Source organism: Schistocerca gregaria, chromosome 5, assembly GCF_023897955.1.
Source record: "Schistocerca gregaria isolate iqSchGreg1 chromosome 5, iqSchGreg1.2, whole genome shotgun sequence".
NCBI classification, from domain to species: Eukaryota; Metazoa; Arthropoda; class Insecta; order Orthoptera; family Acrididae; genus Schistocerca; species Schistocerca gregaria.
Window position 1 is genome coordinate 7,647,743 of NC_064924.1, and position 25,491 is coordinate 7,673,233.

The following is a 25,491-nucleotide window of genomic DNA, read 5'->3' on the forward strand; positions in this document are numbered from 1 at the left end:
CGTGCAGGTGAGCGCCACAATCAGGACTGCATACAACCGAGGCACACAGGGCCAACACCCGGCATCATGGTGTGGGGAGAGATCTCCTACACTGCCCGTACACCTCTGGTGATCGTCGAGGGGACACTGAATAGTGCACGGTACATCCAAACCGTCATCGAACCCATCGTTTTACCATTCCTAGACCGGCAAGGGAACTTGCTGTTACAACAGAACAATGCACGTCCGCATGTATCCCGTTCCACCCAACGTGCTCTAGAAAGTGTAAGTCAACTACCCTGGCCAGCAAGATCTCCGGATCTGTCCCCCATTGAGCATGTTTGGGACTGGATGAAGCGTCGTCTCACGCGGTCTGCATGTCCAGCACGAACGCTGGTCCAACTGAGGCGCCAGGTGGAAATGGCATGGCAAGCCGTTCCACAGGACTACATCCAGCATCTCTACGATCGTCTCCATGGGAGAAAAGCAGCCTGCATTGCTGCGAAAGGTGGATATACACTGCACTAGTGCCGACATTGTGCATGCTCTGTTGCCTGTGTCTATGTGCCTGTGGTTCTGTCAGTGTGATCATGTGATGTATGTGACCCCAGGAATGTGTCAATAAAGTTTCCCCTTCCTGGGACAATGAATTCACGGTGTTCTTATTTCAATTTCCAGGAGTGTAGATAGCCGTACCGTAGGTGCAACCACAACGGAAGGGTATCTGTTGAGAGGCCAGACAAACGCTTTGTTCCTGAAGAGGGGCAGCAGGCTTTTCAGTTGTTGCAGGGGCAACAGTCTGGGTGATTAACTGATCTGGCCTTGTAACAGTAACCAAAACGGCCTTGCTGTGCTGGTACTGCGAACGGCTGAACGCAAGGGGAAATTATTTCCGAGGGAATGCAGCTTTACTGTATGGTTAAATGATGATGGCGTCCTCTTAGGTAAGATATTCCGGAGGTAAAGTAGTCCCCCATTCGGATCTCCGGGCGGAGACTACTCAGGAGGACGTCGTTACCAGGAGAAAGAAAGAAAGCGGATCGGAGCGGTGAATGTCAGATCCCTTAATCGCGCAGGTAGGTTAGAAAATTTAAAAAGGGAAATGGAGAGGTTAAAGTTAGATATAGTGGGAATTAGTGAAGTTCGGTGGCAGGACGAACAAGACTTCTGGTCAGGTGAATACAGGATTATAAATACAAAATATAATACGGGTAATGCAGGAGTAGGTTTAATAATGAATAAAATAATAGGAGTGCGGGTAAGCAAGTATAAACAGCATAATGAACGTATTATAGTGGCCAAGATAGGCACGAAGCCCATGCCCGCTACAGTAGTACAAGTTTATATGCAAACTAGCTCTGCAAATGACGAAGAAATTGAAGAAATGTATGATGAGATAAAAGAAATTATTCAGGTAGTGACGGGAGACGAAAATTTAATAGTAATGGGTGACTGGAATTCGACAGTAGGAAAAGGGAGAGAAGGAAACATAGTAGGTGAATATGGATTTGGGCTAAGAAATAAAAGAGGAAGTCGTCTGGTAGAATTTTGCACAGAGCACAACTTAATCATAGCTAACACTTGGTTCAAGAATCAAAAAGAAGATTGTATACATGGAAGAAGCCTGGAGATACTGACAGGTTTCAAATAGATTATATAATGGTAAGACAGATATTTAGGAACAAGGTTTTAAATTGTAAGACATTTCCAGGGACATATGTGGACTCTGATCACAATCTATTGGTTATGAACTGTAGATTAAAACTGAAGAAACAGCAAAAACGTGGGAATTTAAGGAGATGGGAAAGAACCAGAGTTTGTACAGAGTTCAAGGAGACTATAAGGGAAAAATTGACAGAAATGGGGGAAAGAAATACACTAGAAGAAGAATGGGTTGCTCTGAGGGATGAAGTAGTGAAGGCAGCAGAGGATAATGTAGGTAAAAAGACGAGGGCTAGTAGAAATCCTTGGGTAACAGAAGAAATATTGAATTTAATTGATGAAAGGAGAAAATATAAAAATGCAGTAAATGAAGCAGGCAAAAAGGAATACAAGCGTCTCAAAAATGAGATCAACAGGAAGTGCAAAATGGGTAAGCAGGGATGGCTAGAGGACAAATGTAATAATGTTGAGGCTTATCTCACTATGGGTAAGATAGATACTGCCTACAGGAAAATTAAAGAGACCTGTGGGAAAAGAGAGCCATTTGTATGGATATCAAGAGCTCAGATGGAAACCCAGTCCTAAGCAAACAGGGGAAAGCAGAATGGTGGAAGGAGTATATAGAGGGTCTATACAAGGGTGATTTACTTGAGGACAATATTATGGAAATGGAAGAGGATGTAGATGAAGAAGAAATGGGAGATACGATACTGCGTGAAGAGTTTAACAGAGCACTGAAAGACCTGAGTCGAAACAAGGCCCCCGGAGTAGACAACATTCCATTAGAACTACTGACGGCCTTGAGAGAGCCAGTCCTGACAAAACTCTACCATCTGGTGAGCAAGATGTATGAGACAGGCGAAATACCCTCAATCTTCAAGAAGAATATAATAATTCCAATCCCAAACAAAGCAGGTGCAGACAGATGTGAAAATTTCCGAACTATCAGTTTAATAAGTCACAGCTGCAAAATACTAACACAAATTCTTTACAGACAATTGGAAAAAACTGGTAGAAGCCGACCTTATGGAAGATCAGTTTGGATTCCGTAGAAATGTTGGAACACGTGAGGCAATACTGACCCTACGACTTATCTTAGAAGAAAGATTAAGGAAAGGCAAACCTACGTTTCTAGCATTTGTATACTTAGAGAAAGCTTTTCACAATGTTGACTGGAATACTCTCTTTCAAATTCTAAAGGTGGCAGGGGTAAAATACAGGGAGCGAAAGGCTATTTACAATTTGTACAGAAACCAGATGGCAGTTATAAGAGTTGAGGGACATGAAAGGGAAGCTGTGGTTGGGAAGGGAGTGAGGCAGGGTCGTAGCCTCTCCCCGATGTTATTCAATCTTTATATTGAGGAAGCAGTAAAGGAAACAAAAGAAAAATTTGAAGTAGGTATTAAAATCCAGGGAGAAGAAATAAAAACTTTGAGGTTCGTCGATAACATTGTAATTCTGTCAGAAACAGCAAAGTACTTGGAAGAGCAGTTGAACGGAATGGATAGTGTCTTGAAAGGAAGATATAAAATGAACTTCAATGAAAGCAAAACGAGGATAATGGAATGTAGTGGAATTAAGTCGGGTGATGCTGAGGGAATTAGATTAGGAAATGAGATATTTAAAGTAGTAAAGGAGTTTTGCTATTTGGGGAACAAAATAACTGATAATGGTCGAAGTAGAAAGGATATAAAATGTAGACTGGCAATGGCAAGGAAAGCTTTTCTGAAAAAGAGAAATTTGTTAACATCAAGTACAGATTTAATTGTCAGGAAGTCGTTTCTGAAGTATTTGTATGGAGTGTAGCCATGTATGGAAGTGAAACATGGACAATAAGTAGTTTGGACAAGAAGAGAATAGAAGCTTTCGAAATGTGGTACTATAGAAGAACGTTGAAGATTAGGTGGGTAGATCACGTAACTAATGGGGAAGTATTGAATAAGATTGGGGAGAAGAGAGGTTTGTGGCACAACTTGACTAGAAGAAGGGATCGGTTGATAGGACATGTCCTGAGGCATCAAGTTATCACAAATTTAGCATTGGAGGGCAGCGTGGAGGGTAAAAATCGTAGAGGGAGACCAAGAGATGAATACACTAAGCAGATTCAGAGGGATGTAGGATGCAGTAGGTGCTGGAAGATGAAGGAGCTTGCACAGGATAAATTAGCAAGGAGAGCTGCGTCAAACCAGTCTCAGGACTGAAGACCACAACAACAACATCATCAGTAGTGAGATGTGGTTTTCCATCCAACTTTAAAGACAATTTCGATATCTGTAGCTACGTTTAGTACACATCAACGTATCACGTAAAATAAACCAAACGTGTGAAGTAGCAAACGACGACTACATTTTTTTACTGCGAACCCTTTAAATTTTATGCTACAGGGTACTTCAAAATTAAGTATCACAGTAACTATGACCAATACCGAAAGAGAAATTCATCAACAATCTGTAACAGGAAACTATAAGATAAGAAATAAATAAATTTTGTTTGCGAATTATTTTCCTCACAATCGAATTGGAATTGTTATACACAGTAGTGAAGGAAAAGAGTAAATCTGAAACCAGATGTTTTTAATTTTTTACAGGAAAAATTAAACCTCCACCGAAAACCTAGCTACAAGTGTTGCTGTAGCTTTGTTTAATTTACGTACGGTATTTTTTATAGTTGAATAAGCTTATATTGTTCACAGTAAGAAAACCGGAAAACTTTTTTCATGTTCTGCCATCAACTGCTTTGTGGAAACTGCATGTCACTTTTTCATACTACACCAAACAACTGTTTGCTTGTGGTAAGTCCAGCAGCTAAATGGTACAATTTAAAAAATAAACAAAACTCATCCGTTTGCCTTCAGCTTAAAACACAGCTGTTTACTTGGTTTCAATACGGCAGATTTCTCGCATGAGCACTAAATTTTGCGGAATAGATTGCAGTTGACTTTCCATTCTGTATACTGTCTGTTGTGGGGTGGAGAGCGTCATTAACCCAGTCTTCAGACCGAAGGCTACAGCAACACCACTACGCGCAGAATTTAAGCCATTACACCTCCCACTCAATCAGCGATTGCGTCAAATGTGCTAGCGGTAGTCTCCTGTTTTGCAGACCTCGCTCCGTAGTGACAAAATAGCCTCTACCGCTGTTCCTCCGTCATCCAAGGCCACTGAACAGCTGTTCGTAAGCCGCTTCTGCCGCGTCGCGCCATTGACCCCAAGTTTCTAATGAGCTTACACGGCTTTCGTGTAAGCCACTCTAATTGTTTTGTCCTGAACATGCGTCACAGAACAGCATTCACGTTTCAGATTCTCATTCTCTTTCACCATGCCTCCTGGGATAATTCTTTAGCCGGAGATGGCGAGAGGTAAGTGCGTTAGGAGAAATACAACTGTACTTACCCAGGACTGTGTGGGGGAAGGGGAGGGGGTGTGGGGGGGAAGGGGAGGGAGAGGGAGGAGGAGAGAGGGGACCGGATCAACGTGGGCGGAAAAAAAGTAGTGTTGTGACCTGCTGGTTACGACTGCCGTTCTAAGCTAATATGAACACATTTTATCTTCTCAAAATAGACTGTCCTTTTCCAGCACTCTGCTCACGTGTTTAGCTATTTGCTCTTTTTCCGAATAATTTTAAAAGTAGTAGCGTAATATTTGAGCTCTAACAAAAAATACCAATGTCTTACTGTGTGTCAGTACCAACGTCGAATGGAAACTACTTTACGAACATAGTTAGACCTGAAAATAAATGTTGTAGACTGCTAACAACTTTATAGTTCTATATTAGATAATTTAGAAATACAAATATACTCGAGATTACTTTGTTTATAGCACTTTTCTTCTTTCCACTGCTCTTTCCAGCTCAATTGGTCTGTCTATTCTCGACTGTATTTCTGCGAATGGATTCAATTAGGTGTGACTGGAAAAGAGGGTATAGAACAAATCGTTCACTGTAGGTACGCTTTCAGTACTGACAGCAGTGAAATAATACGCAGCTTTGAAAAGGGTTTTTTTTTTTCGTACCCATGCAGTGACGTAAGATCTTCTATAATTTCAACAGTGGTGTATTTCCTTAGCGCACCACACTGGTTATAGTTCAATGCTTTTTTTTTCTTACACTCTCGCATTGACCAAACAAAGTAAAAACTTGACTGACTCTTCTATCGCTTATGTTAATCTAGCTATAACACTATTGTATCGTAGTGTGAATTACTGTGTAATCAAGTGGTGACCTACTTTAGTTGTGTTACGCTGATTTGACTTAAGTGTGTTGGTCGAAAGACAGTAATTCCGCGTGAGAGATTCTAAGAACGTGAAAAGAATTAAATTTTTTGTTCAACTCAAAATCAATAAAGTTATACTCACATACCCCAAGCATGCAAAAAGTGGGATTAAGCAAGTTGAATGTATATTGTCCTTTGACACTGTATACAGTTGCCACAATGTTGCTGAATGCGTGTACCCAGAAACACACATGATAAAAAAATTCGGTGAATAATTTTATTAGAAACAAATTAATAACCTTACATGGAATATTATTTACTCTCCTCCAAAGTACTGTTCCTGGCAAGTAATGCACTTGCCCAAATGTTGAATCCACGACTGGAAGCATATACATGTTTCATTTGACTATATTGACATCTAATACTAAATATAATGAATCAAACAGAATAATAAAGGAATTTTTTTGTATTGTCTCTTTGACTTATACGTTTACACAACATAACACCTCTCACAATTTCTCGAAACGTATACGTGACCTGGAAGCCGAGGGTTTTGCACTCTAATTACATTTCCTTATGATTCTTCCATTTACACTAGTTACATACGCTGTCTTCCTTCACCAGTACCACTCCAGTGGTCAACAGGTAAGCTTAATTGGGGAAACAGCCATTTCAAAACAGAGACGTGCGTGCCACCTTTATAGATGACAGTAAAAATTCCCCACAAATCAACAGACCTGTCTTCAAATCATAGTAGTCACCTTTGAAATAAGCACATGATTCGAAAATAACAAAAAACTGTGAGTCAGTCGCTGGTCAGCTGAGTTTCTACGTTGTGGGTTCAGTGTATCTGTTGGTGAAGACTGTGAAGTAATGTGACAAAGGTGATTTTTGAATATATCTCGGATGCTTTGAAGCAGGTCGCAGCAGCTTTGAAAAGACTTCTAGTCGTATAAAAATATAGTCGTCCCACACAGGAACGAATATATGGCGTTAACTGCCTCACGAAATCAAGAATAAATCTGCAAGGCATCTTGTCTGGAGAGCTCACAGTGACCTAAAGCTCAGAAAAACCTGAGTATCGGAGGGTCAAAGAAGTTGGCTAGATGTCGACGATTTCACCACGCCTTGCTGAAAACAGTGGTGAAACAAAAAAAAAACAGAAAAAATTGCCTGAACAAACCATGAAGGCCCAACGGTACCGACTGGCCGCTGTCTCATCATGAGCCCACTGGCGTCACTGGATGTGGGTACAGAGGGGCATGTTGTCAGTACACTGCTCTCCCGGCTGTTGTCAGTTTTCGTGACCAGAGCCACTACTTCGCAGTGAAGGAGCTCCTGAGTTGGTGTCTCAAGTGCTGAGTGAACCCCACTTGCCAACAGCACTCGGCAGACACGGAGGGAGGCCCATCCAAGTGTTAGGCAAGCTCGACAGTGCTTAACTGTGCTGATCTGACTGGAACTGGTGTTATCACTGCGGTAAGGCCATTCATTGTGGAGGCAGCCAAATCCAGATTCAATCACATATCGAAGAATGTGTTATTCTTTATGGGAGAATCTAGCTTCAGTTTCATGGAGTAGATATGTCTATAACGTGAATGTTCTGAGTTGCAGAACACGATTTTTATCAACAAAGGCCTACATTGTCCCCAACGTCACGCGACTGCAATATGGCGTAGGGTTTAGCCAGAAGATCTGTGTATACTTACATTCTTATTAAATTGTTAGCTCAGACACATACTATTTGAATGGACTGTGGGTTTTGTACATGTATTCCACTGAGATCCAATCCATTTGCCGTAGAGGAATGGAAAGAGCTTGGCCTAAAGCTTTGAACAGATAAGTGTAAGGGCATTTCATTCGTTTACTACAAGTGTCACTATTCGAATGTTGATTTTCGTGTTGTAGATAACGAGGGGGCACCAACCGCTGATTTTTACATTTTATACTGCACTTCAGTGTATTTCCAAACGTCTGTTTCAATACATTATTCTGCACTAGCATGCCTTCTTAGCACTCCAAAGTTAAAGCTACCTAAAACGTTGAATACATTTCAAACTATGTTAAGCACTAAATTAGCGTCTTATACACTATTTCTTAACAATTTTTTTGGCTTTATCATTATAATAGCAAAGCTTACAATAACGCTTTACATTCTATAATGTGTATTAGTCGTATTTTAAGCACATATTACAAGCTGTTGCTTGATGTAGCCATAAATATGTCTGAGTGATGCTAAATGTTATTTTTACATATAGAAAAGTTACTTCTCAATGATCTTGAAATCGTAAGCTACACCCCTAATTTTTTTATGTGGCTTAGTGCCATGAGTAAATTCACTATGCCAGTGGTGACTTTCAAAACACAAATTAATAATCAAATTAATTAATTAATTTAATAATATTGAATTCAAATTGCTGGTGTACCCATGCACCACCACACTATGGATGAGAAAGTGGCATATTTAAGTTTACAAAAACTGACAAGTTTTATTAATACTTTTATAGCTACAACTACCTGATCAATGTTACAGAAAAATGACACACACATACACACATATATCAGAATAAGGACAGTGTTCAATTGGCAGAGCATACATTGGGATGAAAGTTATACAAATTCTCGCCTGAAGTAATCCCTTTTACAAAGACTTTTACAAAGTTCAATTGGCAGAGCATACATTGGGATGAAAGTTATACAAATTCTCGCCTGAAGTAATCCCTTTTACAAAGACTTTTACAAAGACTTTGTTTACATGGATGCACTCAGGCTCAACTCTATTCAAATAGAATCAACTATACCACAAACTATATTACATCGGAGGACAGGGAGCCGTGAGTATCATTTAACAGCCCTACGCCTACCCTTTCACCTTGTTTCAGGCGTCAGCAGAAAATGACGGACAGGGGGCGAGGAGCGGTGTGCTGTGGCATCTGTAATGTTCTGACATGTCCATGAGAATTTACAAACTACACGATCTAGCATCCTGGATATCATAATGTGAGAAACTTTGAGCATAGCTGCTGAGGTTCAGTGACCGTGTCAGAATTATTTTAGAACAAATAAGCCCTCGGTCACAAATATTAACTCAAAATTGACCAGGTTTCGACGCTACTATGAGCGTCCTCTTCGGAATTAGACTAACTGTTCTAAAACATATTAGGTATATAATACATTAATAAAAGTAAAGTTTGCACTGACTGGAAAAGATGCAGTACTTACAAGTCACATATTAAAAAAGATCTAAGCCGGAGAGGTGACGTCATGAATAGTTGTGAGATGGCGAGCCGCTAAGGGCTGCTCGTACTGTGAATAACCCTTGTCCACTTTTGTGGCATCTCCTTTTCTAAAAATAGGGCATACAATTTCTCTCTTCCATTCAACCGGGATCTCCTCTGAAGACCAGATATTGACAATAAGCTGTCTTAGCATCTCCAATAAAAGTTCTCCGCCGTTTCTACCCAGTTGTGCACTAATACCACTACCACCTGGCGCTTTTTTGTTTTTGAGTGACGCTACAGCTGTTCTTATCTCTTCCATCTAAGGTTCAGGTACTTCCTCTTCCTCTGTATTTAACTCCTATTCTTGTTCTATGCTTCCTTCTGGAGTTTCTACGTTTAGCAATTTCCAAACTGATCTGCTTGCTCCGTAGGAGGTACCACATTCCCTTCTGCATCTTTTAGGATTACAGTTTGCTGCTCACAATTGCCTCGAGCAAAACCTGCCAGATTGAAAAAGAACCTGCCAGATTGAAAAAGGAGTGCGGCGTTTTCTTCGATTCCTCAACTGCCACCAGCAGTTTCTTCACATATTCTTCTTCCTTCTAATGAGCCTGTCTGTTAGTCTTCTCACTTCTGAGTACGTTGGTTGTGTATATTGAAAATGGTTCAAATGGTTCTGAGCACTATGGGACTTAACTTCGGAGGTCATCAGTCCCCTAGAACTTAGAACTACTTAAATCTAACTAACCTAAGGACACCACACACATCCATGCCCGAGGCAGGGTTCGAACCTGCGACCGTGGCGGTCGTGCAGTTCCAGAGTGTAGCGCCTAGAACCACTCGGCCACCGCGGCCGACCTTGTGTATCTACTGACGGGTGATTTAACCACTCTAATCTCTTCTCCATTCTGTGCTTAACAGCCGATTGGCATTCATCATCAAACTATGGCTTGTTTTCGGGCTTAGGTTGTCGGCCCAGCTCTTCCTTTGCACTCTGGATAACCACTTCCTTCGACTGTAACCATATCCCTTCTACACTATTCGGGCCCTCTGTTGACAAAAGCGAGGCAGTGACTCTATCTTGGTATCGCTGTCTTACGTGCTCATTTGAAAGTTTTTCCTTATCATGACGAACTATTCCTTCTCTTTTCCTTTGCCACTTTATAGAGAGTTTTAGACAGATCTTCAAAACTACTAAAAAGTGGTATGAATTCATATCAGCATCACGATACATTCGTACTTGCTCGATGCATCCACAATGCCTTCCATCCACCAATGCATGATCAATCTGGTTTTTCGTCTTATCGTTTGGTGATATCCATGTGGCTTTATGTATTTCTTTCCGTGGGAAGTAGGTGCTACTAATGATCATTCTTCTAAGATCAGCCAATTTTTTCAACTTAACACCGTTATCGTTGGTCACTTCGTGTAGGCTATTCGGCCCAATTGTGAAACGGTATTCATTTTCTTTTCCAATTTGTGTATTGAAATCACCCAGGACTAAACGGATCGAATGTCGCGGTAGTCTGTCAATAGTATCCTCCAAATCAGCATAAAAGTTGTTCTTTATTTCATCATCCGTGACCTCCGATGGTGCATGACAGTTAACAATGCAAATCTTGTATGGTGATGCTTTCAATCATCGAGCAAATAACAATACTTACTGCATGAAAAAACCGTAGTTACATAAGTTTGTAAGAAAAGTCAATTGACGTCCAAGTGCACAAGCCTACAAATTTCTTCCTATAAGACGTTATACTGGAAACTGTTCTGAGCACACTTTGAAGTAATTTCAGGGATGGAATCCTTCCATTGCTACCTTCTAGCACAATATCAGTTTTTAATGTTCGATCAACTTTAGGGAAATCAAATGTTAATCACACATAATTACTTCACACATCAGAGTAATTCTGCTGGCGTGATGGATATAATTACCAGTCAGACTGCGTCGTCGTCGTCAGTCCAAAGATTAGTTTGATTTAGCTCCTTACGCTAGGCGGTCGGGTAGAACTCCCTTCATAGGTACTGCAAATTGCATTCTCCATCCTCCACTAGAACCTTGAAGTTGTAGTCAAGCCTTAGCCTCCAGCTACAATTTTTACCACCTCTCTCCCCGCTAACGTCCCCCCCCCCCCCTTACCCGCCCCAACGTCACCCCTGTATGCACCAACCACTACTAAACTGACTAGTCCATAATTTCTCAGATGTACTGTTAACCAATCCGTTTGTTTCATCTAGTCGTACCATAATTATCTTTCCTCTCCGACCCTGTTCACCATCTCATCATAAGAAACCAATCTCGCCACCTAATCTTCAGCATTCTTCTTTAACAGTATACTTCAGTTGTGCCTAGTCTCTCCTTGTGTGTATTTTTCGTCGTCCAGTTTTTATGTGCATATGATGCTGCACGCCATGAAATATTTCCTCAGATTTATTGCATTGTAAAATAGACAGCTCTAATGCTATTTTTATTGAGGACAGTCGATTTCCGTATAACATCAAACCACGCTGGAATCTGCTGAGTGGACCAAAATCATCAACTTTTGACGGCAATAGAGATGAAACACGGTGAGCGAAAAATTATTTACAATTTGAACGCAAAACAGACTGAAGTTAAGCAACTGTAGCAAATTGTCAAAACAAACATGGTATAACTGTTTCACTAGTCACGGCCTCTGAGATACATACCGACATACACATGGGAAACATGTAAATGAAAAAAATTAAGTTTAAACTGATTTTAATTATATAGAATATTCTTCCTATTAAGTATCAACAGACAGCAGGACGGTTCACAGCTGATTCTTGGTCTGACCAGAAGGGGAGGGTGGAGGGGTGGTGGGCTGAATGATGCCAAAACCACATCCAACTATTATGTGGAGTTGTGCTAATTAGACTTCAGATATTTAAAGATAGACACCTCATGGACGGGATTCCACAGTAATCTCACGAATTATCAAAAACAGATAATTGAACACAAGTGGCGGGAACACAAGGCCGTGCATCAATTACAAAGGAAAGATACTACAACTGATAAAATTCTGAATTGAAACTGGGGAAGTTTAAATAAATTCATTGAGACGCGCTCCTCACTGAAGTAAGTCACTTAAGCAGTTTCTTTTGACTACGAAAGCTCTGCCTCACGGCAAATGACGGGTACATGTGGGTTGAAACTACTTACAATATCATCACAGCAAAATTGGTAAAATTCTGACATAAGATGTTCATGCCATCTCTCATATTCACTTGATGAATCCCACTACGTACCAAGAATCACGCTAAAACGCGATTTGGACAGGTCTAATCAAACATATGATTAATGAGTGGCACATCAGGATGTACATCACTTACAAAGAAACAACCACAAATTCAAAAAGTGATATGCAAAATTATGACCTTCATGACGTTCAATTGGACAAACCCATGCCGAAATAAAACTACCCAAAAATGTAATTTGGCCATAGTTCAGCTGAAACTCTACTAATGACGGGAAGGTGTAGCCAGGTGACCTGTTAACAAAGGTACTAGGATACTAAATAGGTTCCCAGATATGTAAGTGGCCTGAAGACTTCTTAAGTAACAAAATATCCAGCACACTGTTCTGGACGGTGAGTGTTCATTAGAGACAAGGGTATCGTCGACAGTGCCCCAGCAAAGAGCGTTAGGACCGTTTTTCTGTTATACGCGTAAATGATGAGCTGTAATGTGCGGCTGTTTCCTGGTGGTGCTGTGATGTACGGCAAGGTGCCGTCGTTGAGGGACTGTAGGACTGTAGGAGGGTACGGGATGACTCAGACAAAATTTCTGATTGATGTACTGAATGCAAGCTAGTTCTAAATGTAGGAAAATATAATACGGATGTGTAGGAAAAACAAACCACTAATGCTCGAATACGGCATTAGTAGTGTGTTGCTTGACACAGTCACGTCGTTTAAATATCTTGGCGTAACGTTATAAAGCGATACGAAATGGAACGAGCATATGATGACTGCGGTAGTGAAGGCAAATGGTCGACGTTGGTTTATTGGGAGAATTCCAGAAAAGTGTCTATTAGTTAAGGAGACTCCGGTACAGGACAAGAGTGTGACCTGTTCTTGCTAGAGTGTTTGGGATATGCATCAGGTCCGATTGAAGGAAGTCATCGAAGCAACTGAGAATCTGGCTGCTAGATTTGTTACCGGTGGATTTGAACAACACGCAAATATTAAGGACATGCTTCGAGAACTCAAATGGAAATCCCTGGAGGGAAGGCGACGTTTAGAGAACCGGCATTTTGAAGCTGACTGCAGGTAGGTCCTAATGTCACCAACATACATTCCGCGTAAGGACCACGAAGATAAGATTCGAGAAATTAGAGTTCATACGGAGCCGTATAGACAGTCGTTTCTCTCGTGCTGACATTTCTTAGCGTGGTAACGCCGTTCTCTTTGGTGCCAACTTCCCTTTGTTGAAAATGCTGACATACGTTAAGTTGGTAGAACCTCATTCTACTCCCACTACCTATTGTTTTCATTAAACGTACCTATATTCACCTCATTCTCCATCTTCCGCATTCAGAAACACACGACTAGAAGTTGAGGGAAGCAAATAGAGTATGAAATTGTTTCAAATGGCTCTGAGCACTATGCGACTTAACATATGAGGTCATCAGTCCCCTAGAACTTAGAACTACTTAAACCTAACTAACCTAAGGACGTCACACACATCCATGCCCGAGGCAGGATTCGAACCTGCGACCGTAGCAGTCGCACGGTTCCGGACTGCGCGCCTAGAACCGCGAGACCACCGCGGCCGGCAAAATTGCAACAATTCATGTATGTTTGCTTTAGCTTGAAGTTATTGGGGGATGGATTCGGTGTGGTTACATTAATTACTGTGCATTGGTAGTAGGTCGAGTTTTCTGTTCAAAGGGCGTGTTGTCTCATTATAAACAGAAGACGGTCATTCATATACCATCCAACAATATCATACTACGATCGTGTGAACACTGCAAATGGAATCGCATTAAAAGTTCCGCTTCAGAGGTAGCTGACAACACATACGTTAACTTCGACCTCAAACTTGGGTTCAGTGCGTGTTCTTTCTCGGGTTCGTTATGACACACGTCAGTACCGGTAGGTTAATTGACAAAGAATTGGCCGAGATGTACTTAATACACTCCTGGAAATGGAAAAAATAACACATTGACACCGGTGTGTCAGACCCACCATACTTGCTCCGGACACTGCGAGAGGGCTGTACAAGCAATGATCACACGCACGGCACAGCGGACACACCAGGAACCACGGTGTTGGCCGTCGAATGGCGCTAGCTGCGCAGCATTTGTGCACCGCCGCCGTCAGTGTCAGCCAGTTTTCCGTGGCATACGGAGCTCCATCGGAGTCTTTAACACTGGTAGCATGCCGCGACAGCGTGGACGTGAACCGTATGTGCAGTTGACGGACTTTGAGCGAGGGCGTATAGTGGGCATGCGGGAGGCCGGGTGGACGTACCGCCGAATTGCTCAACACGTGGGGCGTGAGGTCTCCACAGTACATCGATGTTGTCGCCAGTGGTCGGCGGAAGGTGCACGTGCCCGTCGACCTGGGACCGGACCGCAGCGACGCACGGATGCACGCCAATACCGTAGGAACCTACGCAGTGCCGTAGGGGACCGCACCGCCACTTCCCAGCAAATTAGGGACACTGTTGCTCCTGAGGTATCGGCAAGGACCATTCGCAACCGTCTCAATGAAGCTGGGCTACGGTCCCGCACACCGTTAGGCCGTCTTCCGCTCACGCCCCAACATCGTGCAGCCCGCCTCCAGTGGTGTCGCGACAGGCGTGAATGGAGGGACGAATGGAGACGTGTCATCTTCAGCGATGAGAGTCGCTTCTGCCTTGGTGCCAATGATGGTCGTATGCGTGTTTGGCGCCGTGCAGGTGAGCGCCACAATCAGGACTGCATACGACCGAGGCACACAGGGCCAACACCCGGCATCATGGTGTGGGGAGCGATCTCCTACACTGGCCGTACACCTCTGGTGATCGTCGAGGGGACACTGAATAGTGCACGGTACATCCAAACCGTCATCGAACCCATAGTTCTACCATTCCTAGACCGGCAAGGAAACTTGCTGTTCCAACAGGACAATGCACGTCCGCATGTATCCCGTGCCACCCAACGTGCTCTAGAAGGTGTAAGTCAACTACTATGGCCAGCAAGATCTCCGGATCTGTCCCCCACTGAGCATGTTTGGGACTGGATGAAGTGTCGTCTCACGCGGTCTGCACGTCCAGCACGAACGCTGGTCCAACTGAGGCGCCAGGTGGAAATGGCATGGTGAGCCGTTCCACAGGACTACATCTAGCATCTCTACGATCGTCTCCATGGGAGAATAGCAGCCTGCATTGCTGCGAAAGGTGGATATACACTGTACAGTGCCGACTTTGTGCATGCTCTGTTGCCTTTGTCTATGTGCCTGTGGTTCTGTCAGTGTGATCATGTGATGTATCTGACCCCAGGAATGTGTCAATGAAGTTTCCCCTTCCTGGGACAATGAATTCACGGTGTTCTTATTTCAATTTCCAGGAGTGTATATGAGTTCACTGAGTATAGTGGAAGTGCGGCATAAGGGTGATACGATGAATTGCTTAGGCAGTGAAGGAAAACGCATAATCTAAAGCAGAGTAGCGTTAGATAAGTAATGCAACACACATTTTCAGCTTTCAACTCACAACATTAAATAGCGTGTAAATCTAGGGACCCATGATATCAGCAGTTTGGTCCCACACCCCACAACAGTATTCTAAAACAGGACGTACAGCGTAGTTAGGAAGTCTTTGGTTAGCCTTCCCCACGACAGTTGCTATATGTTCTTCCCACTTTATGTTGTTTGTAATTGTAATTCCTAGTTATTTAGTTGAATTTACGGGCATTAGATTTGATTGATTTATCGTGTAAACGAAGTTTAACGGATTTCTTTTAACACTCGTGTGGATTACGTCCCACTTTTCGTAATTAGGGTCAGAAGCAAATTTTCTCCGCATACAGATATCTTTTCTAAATCGTTTTTCAATTTGTTTTGATCTTCTAGTAACTTTACTAGTCGATAAACGACAGGACCATGTGCAAGAAACCTAAGACGGCTCCTCAGATTGTCTCCCAAATCGGTTATACAGGTAAGGAACAGCAAGGGGCCTATAACACTACCTTGGGGAACGCCAGAAGTCACTTCTGTTTTACTGGATGACTTTCGGTCAATTACTACGAACTGTGACTTCTCTGACAGGAAATCACGAATTCAGCCGAATAACCGAGATGATATTCCATAAGCACACAAATTCACTACAAGCAGACGGCCGCTGTGGCCCAGCGGTTCCAGGCGCTTCAGTCCGGAAACGCTCTGCTGCTACGGTCGCAGGTTCGGATACTGTCTCGGGGACTGATGTCCTCAGATGTTAAGTCCCATTGTTCTGAGAGATATTTGAACCATTTCACTATAAGCCGCTTGTATGGTACAGTGTCAAAGCCTTCCGGAAATCCAGAAAGACGGAATCAATCTGAAATCCCTCAACACTTCATGCGAGTAAAGAGCTAGTTGATACACAAGAACGATGTTTCCTAAATTCATGTAGACTCTGTGTCAATCTTCCCAAAAGGAAACAGCACAGCCGTAATTCATGTATTCAAAAGAAAACATTGGTTGAACGGCTCCACTTACGATTGAAATGTTGATTCCTTCAAACTTTAGATGACGATCGGATCGATTAGTGCACCTGTGAACGACGCAAGCTGACGTTTTTGATGACATGCTTTGAGTGTGCACTTGCTGTATTGTAACGTTGATGAAGCACGTGGTACCAGCCAACGGAGGTGGGTCTCGTATACTTCATTAGGAAACAATATCAGGAAGTGTACAGTTCTCTTCAATTGGGTACATTTCTGCGTGCAGTTATGTTAGAGGCACGTGTTTGCTGCTGTAGGTCGTACCATATGGAGGACACACTGGTATCCTCTTTCTCAGGTACCGCACTTCTATATCTACAGCTACATCGATAGTCTGCAAGCAACCGCACGGTGCGTGGCGGATGGTTCCCTGTGCCACTAATAGTCACTTTGCTGTGTCCGTCGAAAATAGAGCGATAGGAGAACGACTGTCTGTATGCCTCTGTATAATTCCTAATCTCTATGTTACCATCACTGCATTTCCGCGAAGTTTATGTTGTCAGCAGTAAAATAGTTCGACGATCAGCTTCAAATGCAGGTTCTCTAAATTTTCTCAATATAGTTCTTCGAAAAGAAAGTCGCGTTCCCTCCAGGGATTCCTATTTGAGTTCCAGAAGCATCTCTAGGATTTCAGTGTTCTTCAAACCTACGGGTAATAAATCTAGCAGCCGGCCTCCGAATTGCTTCGATGTCTCCCTTCATTCCATCTGGGTGCGGACCCAGAACACTCGAGCAGTACTGAAGAATAGGTCGCACTAGCGTCCAATGTAGCCCCCTTTAGAGGTGAACCCCTGTTTCCTAAAATTCTCTCAACAATCCTACGTCGACCAACCGCCTACCCTACCACACTTCTCACATGCTCGTTCCATCTCATATCGCTTTGCAACGTTATGCCCAGATATTTAAACGACGTGATTGTATCAAGAAGAACTCTAGCAATACTGTATCCGAACATTATGGGTTTGATGTTCCTACTCATCCACATAAAGTTAAATTTTTCCTCATTTAGGGCTAGCTGCCATTCGTCACACCAACTGCAAATTTTGTCGTCTGGTATCTTCCTACAGTCACTCAACTTCGACACCTTACCATACACCACGGCATCATCAGCAAACAGCGACAGATTGCTGCCAATCCTGTCTGCCAAATTATTTATGTATTCAGAAAATAACAGTGGTGCAGTTACACTTTCTGGGGCACTCCTGACGATAGCCTTATCCTCGACGGCGAGTGTTCATCAGAGACAAAATACCGGCGTCTGTTACTTAAGAAATCTTCGAGCTACTCACATATCTGTGAACTTATTCCATATGCTCATACTTTCATGTTGTGAACATAGTTCCGCGTAGACACCGCGTACACAACTTTCCCACTAGAGCGCGCCCCGCTAAGCACAACAGCGGAGGCGCAGCGCTCATCCATCTCCGCACTACGAGATGGCGCTGTCATAGAGACGGACGAAATTCTGCTTCCGCGGATCCGCGTATTAATATGTAACTCAACCAATGAGATTGCTGCTAACGTAGAACCTTTTCTCCTCGCGGATCACATTCGCGCAGTGATACCTGAATGCTTGATGTATTATAACGAGTGTACAGACCTCTGATTAGTCAGTCTGCATTAGTCTGTACCAGTCTACATTAGTCGGTACCAGTCTATAGTCAAGTTTCAGTCAGCGCCTAATAAGATTATCATATTCCTGTACATAGCCACGAAGATAAATGAAAAGACACTTTGTCAAGTATCAGAGATATGTGAGAATAAGATTAACGTACTAAGACCAAAGGAACTTCAGATTGTCAATTGTAAACAGCATCCAGAATCAAGTTACGTAATGTCTATGCTTTTTATTATTTTAATAAATGTGTGTGAAAATTAATCAAGTTCTGTTTAAAGTTGGTCACCGTCAATCTGCTACTCTAAGTGTGCAAGTGCCATTTCTATCGTCTGACCTAACGGCAGAAGATAAATATCCCACGATAAGGCCAAGAGACATATTGCTGACACTCGCCTACTTCGTTAGAGCAACAAGTCAAATAATCTGACGGTGTGTGTACCGAAGGTCTTACAGTACGCACACCACACTTCATTAACAGCATGCAATGGTGCACCGTGTCAAATGCTTTCCGGAAATCTAGAAGACTGCGATCTGCCGGTTGCCCCTCGTCCGTAGTTCGCAGTGCAACTTGTGAGAAAAGGGCGAGCTGGGTTTCGCACCAGCGATGCTTTCTGAAACCGTGCCGATTCGTAGATATAAGTGTGTCTGCCTCAAGAAAGTTCATTCTATTCGAACTGGGAGCACGTTCCGTTGTGTGGTCAGCTACATCTGAGAGTGCAGTCGTGGAAGTGGGTGCCTGGTGCTGCAGGTGGTTCCAGGCGACGGAGCCGCTGGAGCCGACGGCGGCGGCGGCTTCCCCCAGCCCGTCCCGCCGGCAGGTGTTCGCCGTGAGGGAGGGCGCCGGCGCCGAGTGCGTCAGCTGCCGGCTGACCACCGCCGAGGGCCAGCCCTGCAGATACGCGTCCGCCTCCTTCAGCACCGACTACAGCTGGATGGCGCTCTCCTGCTCGGGGCCCATGGACCCTCCAGTCGTCACCCTCTTCGCCACGGCCGACCAGTTGGGTAATTACTTTCTGCCAAGCCTCCTCAGTACGTCACTTACAGATTTTGACCTGTGCACTTGAAAACTCGAATATCGCAGTTATTCTAAATTTCTACGTCGATGCGTGTACGGCGCCTCTCAGGTCTCACGGGATGGAGCCCACACAGAGGAGACTTAATTGGCCGACGACCACCATCCAAGTGTGCGATCGCCGCCCGTCGCCGAAAACTGCTCGGTAAGGCTGGCACTTGACCCTGGGGCGCCCACCGCACTTTGTAACCGCGTACCACGTTCAACTCTGCTCCTCGGTCACACAATAAAACGCTGCCGAGCACGTCTCCTATCTACAGTGCACTTCTCGTTGTAACTAACCTTGGTGCTTTTTTCCAACCTCAACAAATTCTCTGCAGTAATCATCGCAAATTCCGCAGAGATTTTCTTTTCGTAAAATAACTAATATGAATTGTATCGCTTGAGGCTTTGCCAACGAACTAAAACTGCACAAATGGTTTTCGAGCAAAATGTCGGATGTCGTTGCAAAATTCCCGCAATATTTCATTGACTCAGTTGACCTGCATAGTGAGGTGCGATGAAGTCATTGCTGAGCTAGCATTGCCGGCCGGTGTGGTTGAGCGGTTCTAGGCGCTTCAGTCTGGAACCGCGCGACGGCTACGGCCGCAGGTTCGAATCCTGCCTGGGGATCGTTGTGTTTGATGTCCTTAGGTTAGTTAGGTTCTAAGTTCTAGTGGACTGATGACCTCAGATGTTAAGTCTCATAGTGCTCAGAGCCATTTGGGCTAGCATTTTTTCTACTTTGTCGTTTCGGTTCCCCAGGGAGAAAGGGCTGGCAGCTGATAAAACTGCTCTTCAGCCAAAATTTACATAACCTGAAATGACGTTTTAAACACACAAAAACAATTTGAATTCGTTTTTTCGAGGTTCCGTACCTGAACCTGTAGAAACAGAACCCGCAGAGGATCACTCTGTCGACTCTATGTCTGTCAGGATCCCTTTTACAGGAGCGGGTGGGTGCACCAAATTCCGATTTGTTTCAGATACTAAGATCTACCATCCTATGGCAGTGTAAAACATTTACGCTTCTGAGTCAATGCAATCAAAAGATACGGCCATGTATATCGGATATTTTGATACTAGCAAACTCCTTCATCAAAACCTATAGGCGACTTCGCCTTGACCTAGAATCATGAAATTTGGTAAGAAGCAGAGTTTCACAGTACAAGTAAAGGAAAATCTCCAGAAATTGTTAAATACTTAATTATATAACACGAAAATAATAATTTTTTTCTCATTTCTTATCTGTCAGTCTGTGTGTCCGCCTGGTAAGACCGCTTTCCTCAGCAATTGACAGACGCATCAAGTTCAAATTCATGTCTCCTTGGCGGCGTAATTAACAATTTATTCCTTCGCTGGTACTGTGAACATTGCTTCTTGCCAAGTTTCGTGATTCTAGGTCAACGAAAAATACACTAGGATTCATGACTGGGTTTGTGAGCACAAAATATGTGGCATAAATGCCACCGACAGTTGGCGTAGAACGTTAAATAACTCCAAAATGAATAACATAAATAAAAATTACGAAAGCTAATGTAAAAATGAACACTTAAAACTTGAAATCATAACATTATCGAAAGAATTCACGAACCGATGTCTCCCCAGTATAGATATCGGTAAGAGACAAAAACTGTAGAGACTCTAGGTTCCCATAATGGCTAAACTATCTGTATACATAAGTAAGTTTGTGCGGATTAGTTGGGCAGTACTTGATTTTTAAAACTTCTTCCGTGATTTTGTACTGCAGTGAAACAGTCTCTGGTGGTAATGAGAATCACGCCATGGTGTAATGGTGACGTTGACGGTGAATGAAAATGATCATGATCATGACGGAAGTGGAACTATGGGAATGACTAAGGGGACCTGTGGAACCGCAGGTAGCGACTGTGGCAGTGAGGTAGAGGAAGCGGGAGAGAGGAAGAGTTAATGATGACGTAAAGTGGTCCGTTAGCCCAGGATTGGAAAGAGAGGTGCAGGTAAATCTCAGGACGGATTTCATCGTTACGGATTGGCTGTCGGTTGAAATTACGGCGAGAGAGTATGAATAAAGCATGGAAGTTCACTGGCAGAGGAATATGGACGTAGTGACTCAGCAGGGTGCGTGTCCCGGAGGTTAGCGGGTGGGATGTTGGGTGCCGGGTGCGTTGGCTCGGAACGTGTTGAGGATGAAAAGGTGTGGGAGGTGGATGAGCGGTAGCGGTATAGGGCACGAGTCGTGGAAAGTGTCAGTGATCAGCTACTTTTTATAAATCGGTAGAGGGGGGGGGGGGGGCAGTTAGTTTTCTGAATATTATTGCCATTCAGTCGGGATCTAACAATTAGCAAGGAACCCTGATACGAATTACGCGGAACGTGAACTCGCTCTTTCATCGAACCTGACTACACATAGGAGTGGTTTAGCTTATCTGAACATAAGAGCCTCTTACAAATATATTTCTGTTATTGCCTTCCAAAACATTTTCCATTACTCATTTCACGAGCAGCTACTTTTTGGAGAAGGAGAGGAAGTGACCTGAAGCCCAGAAGCAGGATTACTCTTGGCAAACGGATCTCATATATTCAAAAAATTTATTATTGGCCACACAATCTGTACGAACAAGATAACGCTGAACACCTAATACGACGAGCATTCAATGAGTAATGCAACACATTTTTTTTCCTGAAAGCGGGTTCGTTTTATTCAGGATTCCAATACATCATGTTATTCGCCACTCCTTTGGCTACAAAATCATATTTTTCCACATAAACGCCATTCAATGCGACATGTTTATGCACCTCACTGGGAGGGCATATATGCCCGCATAGTAATCTCTACTAGTTGACATCTTCTCTATTAACCTCTAAGTCATCCACGTACTGCTTTACGCGGTGTGCATTCTTCATTGGGCCAAACGGATAGAAGTCGGAAGCTTCAAGATCCAGGATGTAGGGTGGATGAGGAAGAACAGCCCACTGATGTTTCGTGAGGTGCTCTCAGGTGCGCAGACTTCTCTGACGTCTTGCGTTGTCATGGAGAAGAAGTTCCTTAGCGTTGTTGTGGACACGAAAATGCTGAATTCGTTTCTCTAAATGCCAGTGACTAGCGCAGCACACTTCAGAGTTGATAACTGCACCATGAGTAATGCCACCAAAAAGAATATCCGCATCAGAGTCCCAGAAGACCTCGCCATGACTTCACCGACTGAGGGTGCAGCTCCGAACTATTACTTCTGAGGAGACTTGGGGGGTGTGCCACTTCGTGGGTTTTCTTGACAAATGGGGTACGGCGCCACCTTGACTTCGCCCCTGGACCTGCCTTCTCCGTGCCCTTTACCGGCTTCCCAAGGATAGTACCTCCACCCCCGTCCATATAATTTATCGTCGGGCATTTGCTGCTCTATGCGCACAAATGGAGGATGCCACATTTATTCACACTGACTGCTCAAAGACCACATTTGGTGTTTGGAGTGCCTATATTGTTGGCGATACCCCTATTAGATTTCTGCTTTCCGACCAGTATACAGTTTTTTATTGCGGAGCTATACGCTGTTCTCCATGCTGTCCAATACATCCGTCGCCATAAGCGGATACAGCATATTATATGCTCGGATTCGCTCAGCTGTCTTCTCAAATTCCAAGCTCTTTATCCGATCCACCCTCTGGTCCACCACATACGGGACTGCCTCCATATGCTCCACTTGGGGGTCGTCTCTGTGGTATTCCTCTGGATCTCAGGGATATTGTTATCCGCGTGAACGAGGCGCCGATATCGCGGCAAAGGCTGCAGTCTCTTCCCCTTGGCCCGCTGTTCGCATGGTTCCCTTTGCCGATCTGCAGAGCGTTTTATGTCGTCGTGTTGCTCTTTTATGGCACACACATTTGTCTACACTTCCCGATAATAAACTGCGGGACGTCAAGCGTCTTCCCTGTGCTTGGACCTCTTCCTTTCGACTCATGACCCTAGATTCCGGATAGGGCACTGTATTTTTAGCCATCGGCATCTTTTAAGTTGCTATCTTCCACCGCTTTGCCCCCACTGCTCTCAACCGTGGACGGTGAGACACCTTTTACTTCAGTGCCCTTATTTTAATCCGCTACGCGCCCGTTCACAGCTGTCGCCTGATACATGTTCCCTTTTATCAGATGAGACGCGGTCAGCCGATCGGGTCCTTGAATTTATCAGTGTCAGTGAGATGACACCGGTTATTTGAAGCTCTCTTTCGGTGAAAACAGCCCACCTTCAGTAGCAGTTTTCAAAGATTTCCTTCCGTTTTTAGTTCCCCTCATTGTTGAGTTTCACTCCCACTGCTCCTCATTTGAAATTCGGTATTTTACTCTTCACTAAGTCGCAGAATGGGCGCTTATTAACCGTAGCACTTCTGCGCCCTAAAACCATGAGAAAACTCCGAGGGTTTTGTTTCCAGTTGGAAGTGATGAACTCTATTTTCACCGCCTATGATGATCGACAAAAAATTGTCACAATCTGCCTCGTATGACGCAAGCAACTCAGTACAGATTACTCTTATGGTCTTCTGTCACGTGGCAAGGAACCGAGCAGGCACACAGCCCAGCTGGTGGGGGAGTGTCAGCACTAGCAGCACAGACGTCCAGTTAGACGGTGTGGTGGTTGATTGAGATCCGTCGATCACCCCTAATGAGAGTGTCCGCACGTTCCAACACTGCAGGAGTCACAGCTGTGTGCAGCAGGCACAACAGGAGATCGTACAAGTGTGGGCGGTTTTGGTGCGCTGATGAAAATCGCCTCATCCAACGACTCACCGGGTTTTTGTTCATTGACAGGCTTCTGTAGACATTCTGCAACCGCTTAAAAATATCTGCGACACTCTGGTTTTGCGTCAAAAGAGACTCCGAGAGCTCCTTGTAGGGAACGCACATCTACTTAGCCATTTTGAAGGTTACTTACAGAGCCGCTACCAATCGGAACTTAATGAAACTATTGGCGCTGAAGCGGAAATATTACATAATGTTCCACAACAAATTCCGCATTTTTTCAACCGACATTGACCGAGAAGAAATGTGTTGAATTACTTACTGAATGTGTCTCGTATAAATTCACAATGTTCATTATTGGGTACAATACCCTGTATGAACAAGGTAACATTTAATACATAATAAGCTATAGGCCCATAATGATTATTAATTAAAGGAAAGAAAATGCAAAAGAGAAAGCAGCTTATAAAGGTGAGAAGAGGTGTGGTCAGGTACACAGTAAACTGAAGAAGATCTTGCTTTAATACAACATTCTACCTGCTTCAGACCAGACTAAAAAGCAGCTCCCTGCCGCCGTTGGATAAGCAGCTGCAGCAGCAAGTCGTATAACCCTAGCCTACTTGTTTGTTAGATAGTTTAATTAATTTCTTTGCGTGTTTTTGGGTACTTGCATTGTTTAATTCATATATTTCGGGCGTATTATAGTATTTGACAGTTGTAGCATCGCGCTATAGTGTTTACTTCGTAGATTCTTATTTAAATTGCGTGCGAGTTTCGTATAGGAGGTGCAATTTCGAGTTTTAGTTACTGTAATCGTAAATTCAGCAGATTGTAGCGCAGTCGTTAGGCATTTGTACAGGTTAGTTGATACATTCTTTGCGTGTTCCGCTTGCGTTATCTAGGCACGGACTCGTGTTTCGGTAACTGTTGTTAAACATCGATTAGAATGGACAGGGACTGCGATTGCTGTGTTCGGATGAGGGCTGACTTGGCATCCCTTCGCTCACAGCTGCAAACGGCGCTGACTTCGGTCGCGCAGCTTGAGGCTGTTGCCAATGGGCACCACTGTGGGGAGCCGGACTCGGGTATCATGGGGATGTCAACCTCGTCCCGTCTGTCCCCAGATCGGTCTGCCGCTGTGGTTGCCCCAGTTGCTGCCCGCAGTGGGGCTGAGCCCTCGCCTGTGGTTGATTGGGAGGTCGTTCCAAGGCGTGGCAGGCAGCGAAAGGCGTCCCCGGAGGCTGATCAGAAAGCCTCCCCGGCGCGTCTGACAAACAGGTTTCAGGCACTGTCTCTGGCTGAGCCAGATGCAGCTGCCTGCCCTGTTTC

General features: G+C 43.8%; 1 protein-coding gene across 1 annotated transcript in view; it reads left to right on the forward strand.

The window, feature by feature from the left end:
• Nucleotides 1-25,491, forward strand: part of LOC126272661 (venom dipeptidyl peptidase 4-like) — a 317,380-nt gene that overhangs the window by 215,509 nt on the left and 76,380 nt on the right. The window contains exon 12 of the mRNA XM_049975673.1: nt 19,147-19,400. Coding sequence (XP_049831630.1) covers nt 19,147-19,400 — 254 coding nt within the window. The remainder of the gene's footprint in view (nt 1-19,146; nt 19,401-25,491) is intronic.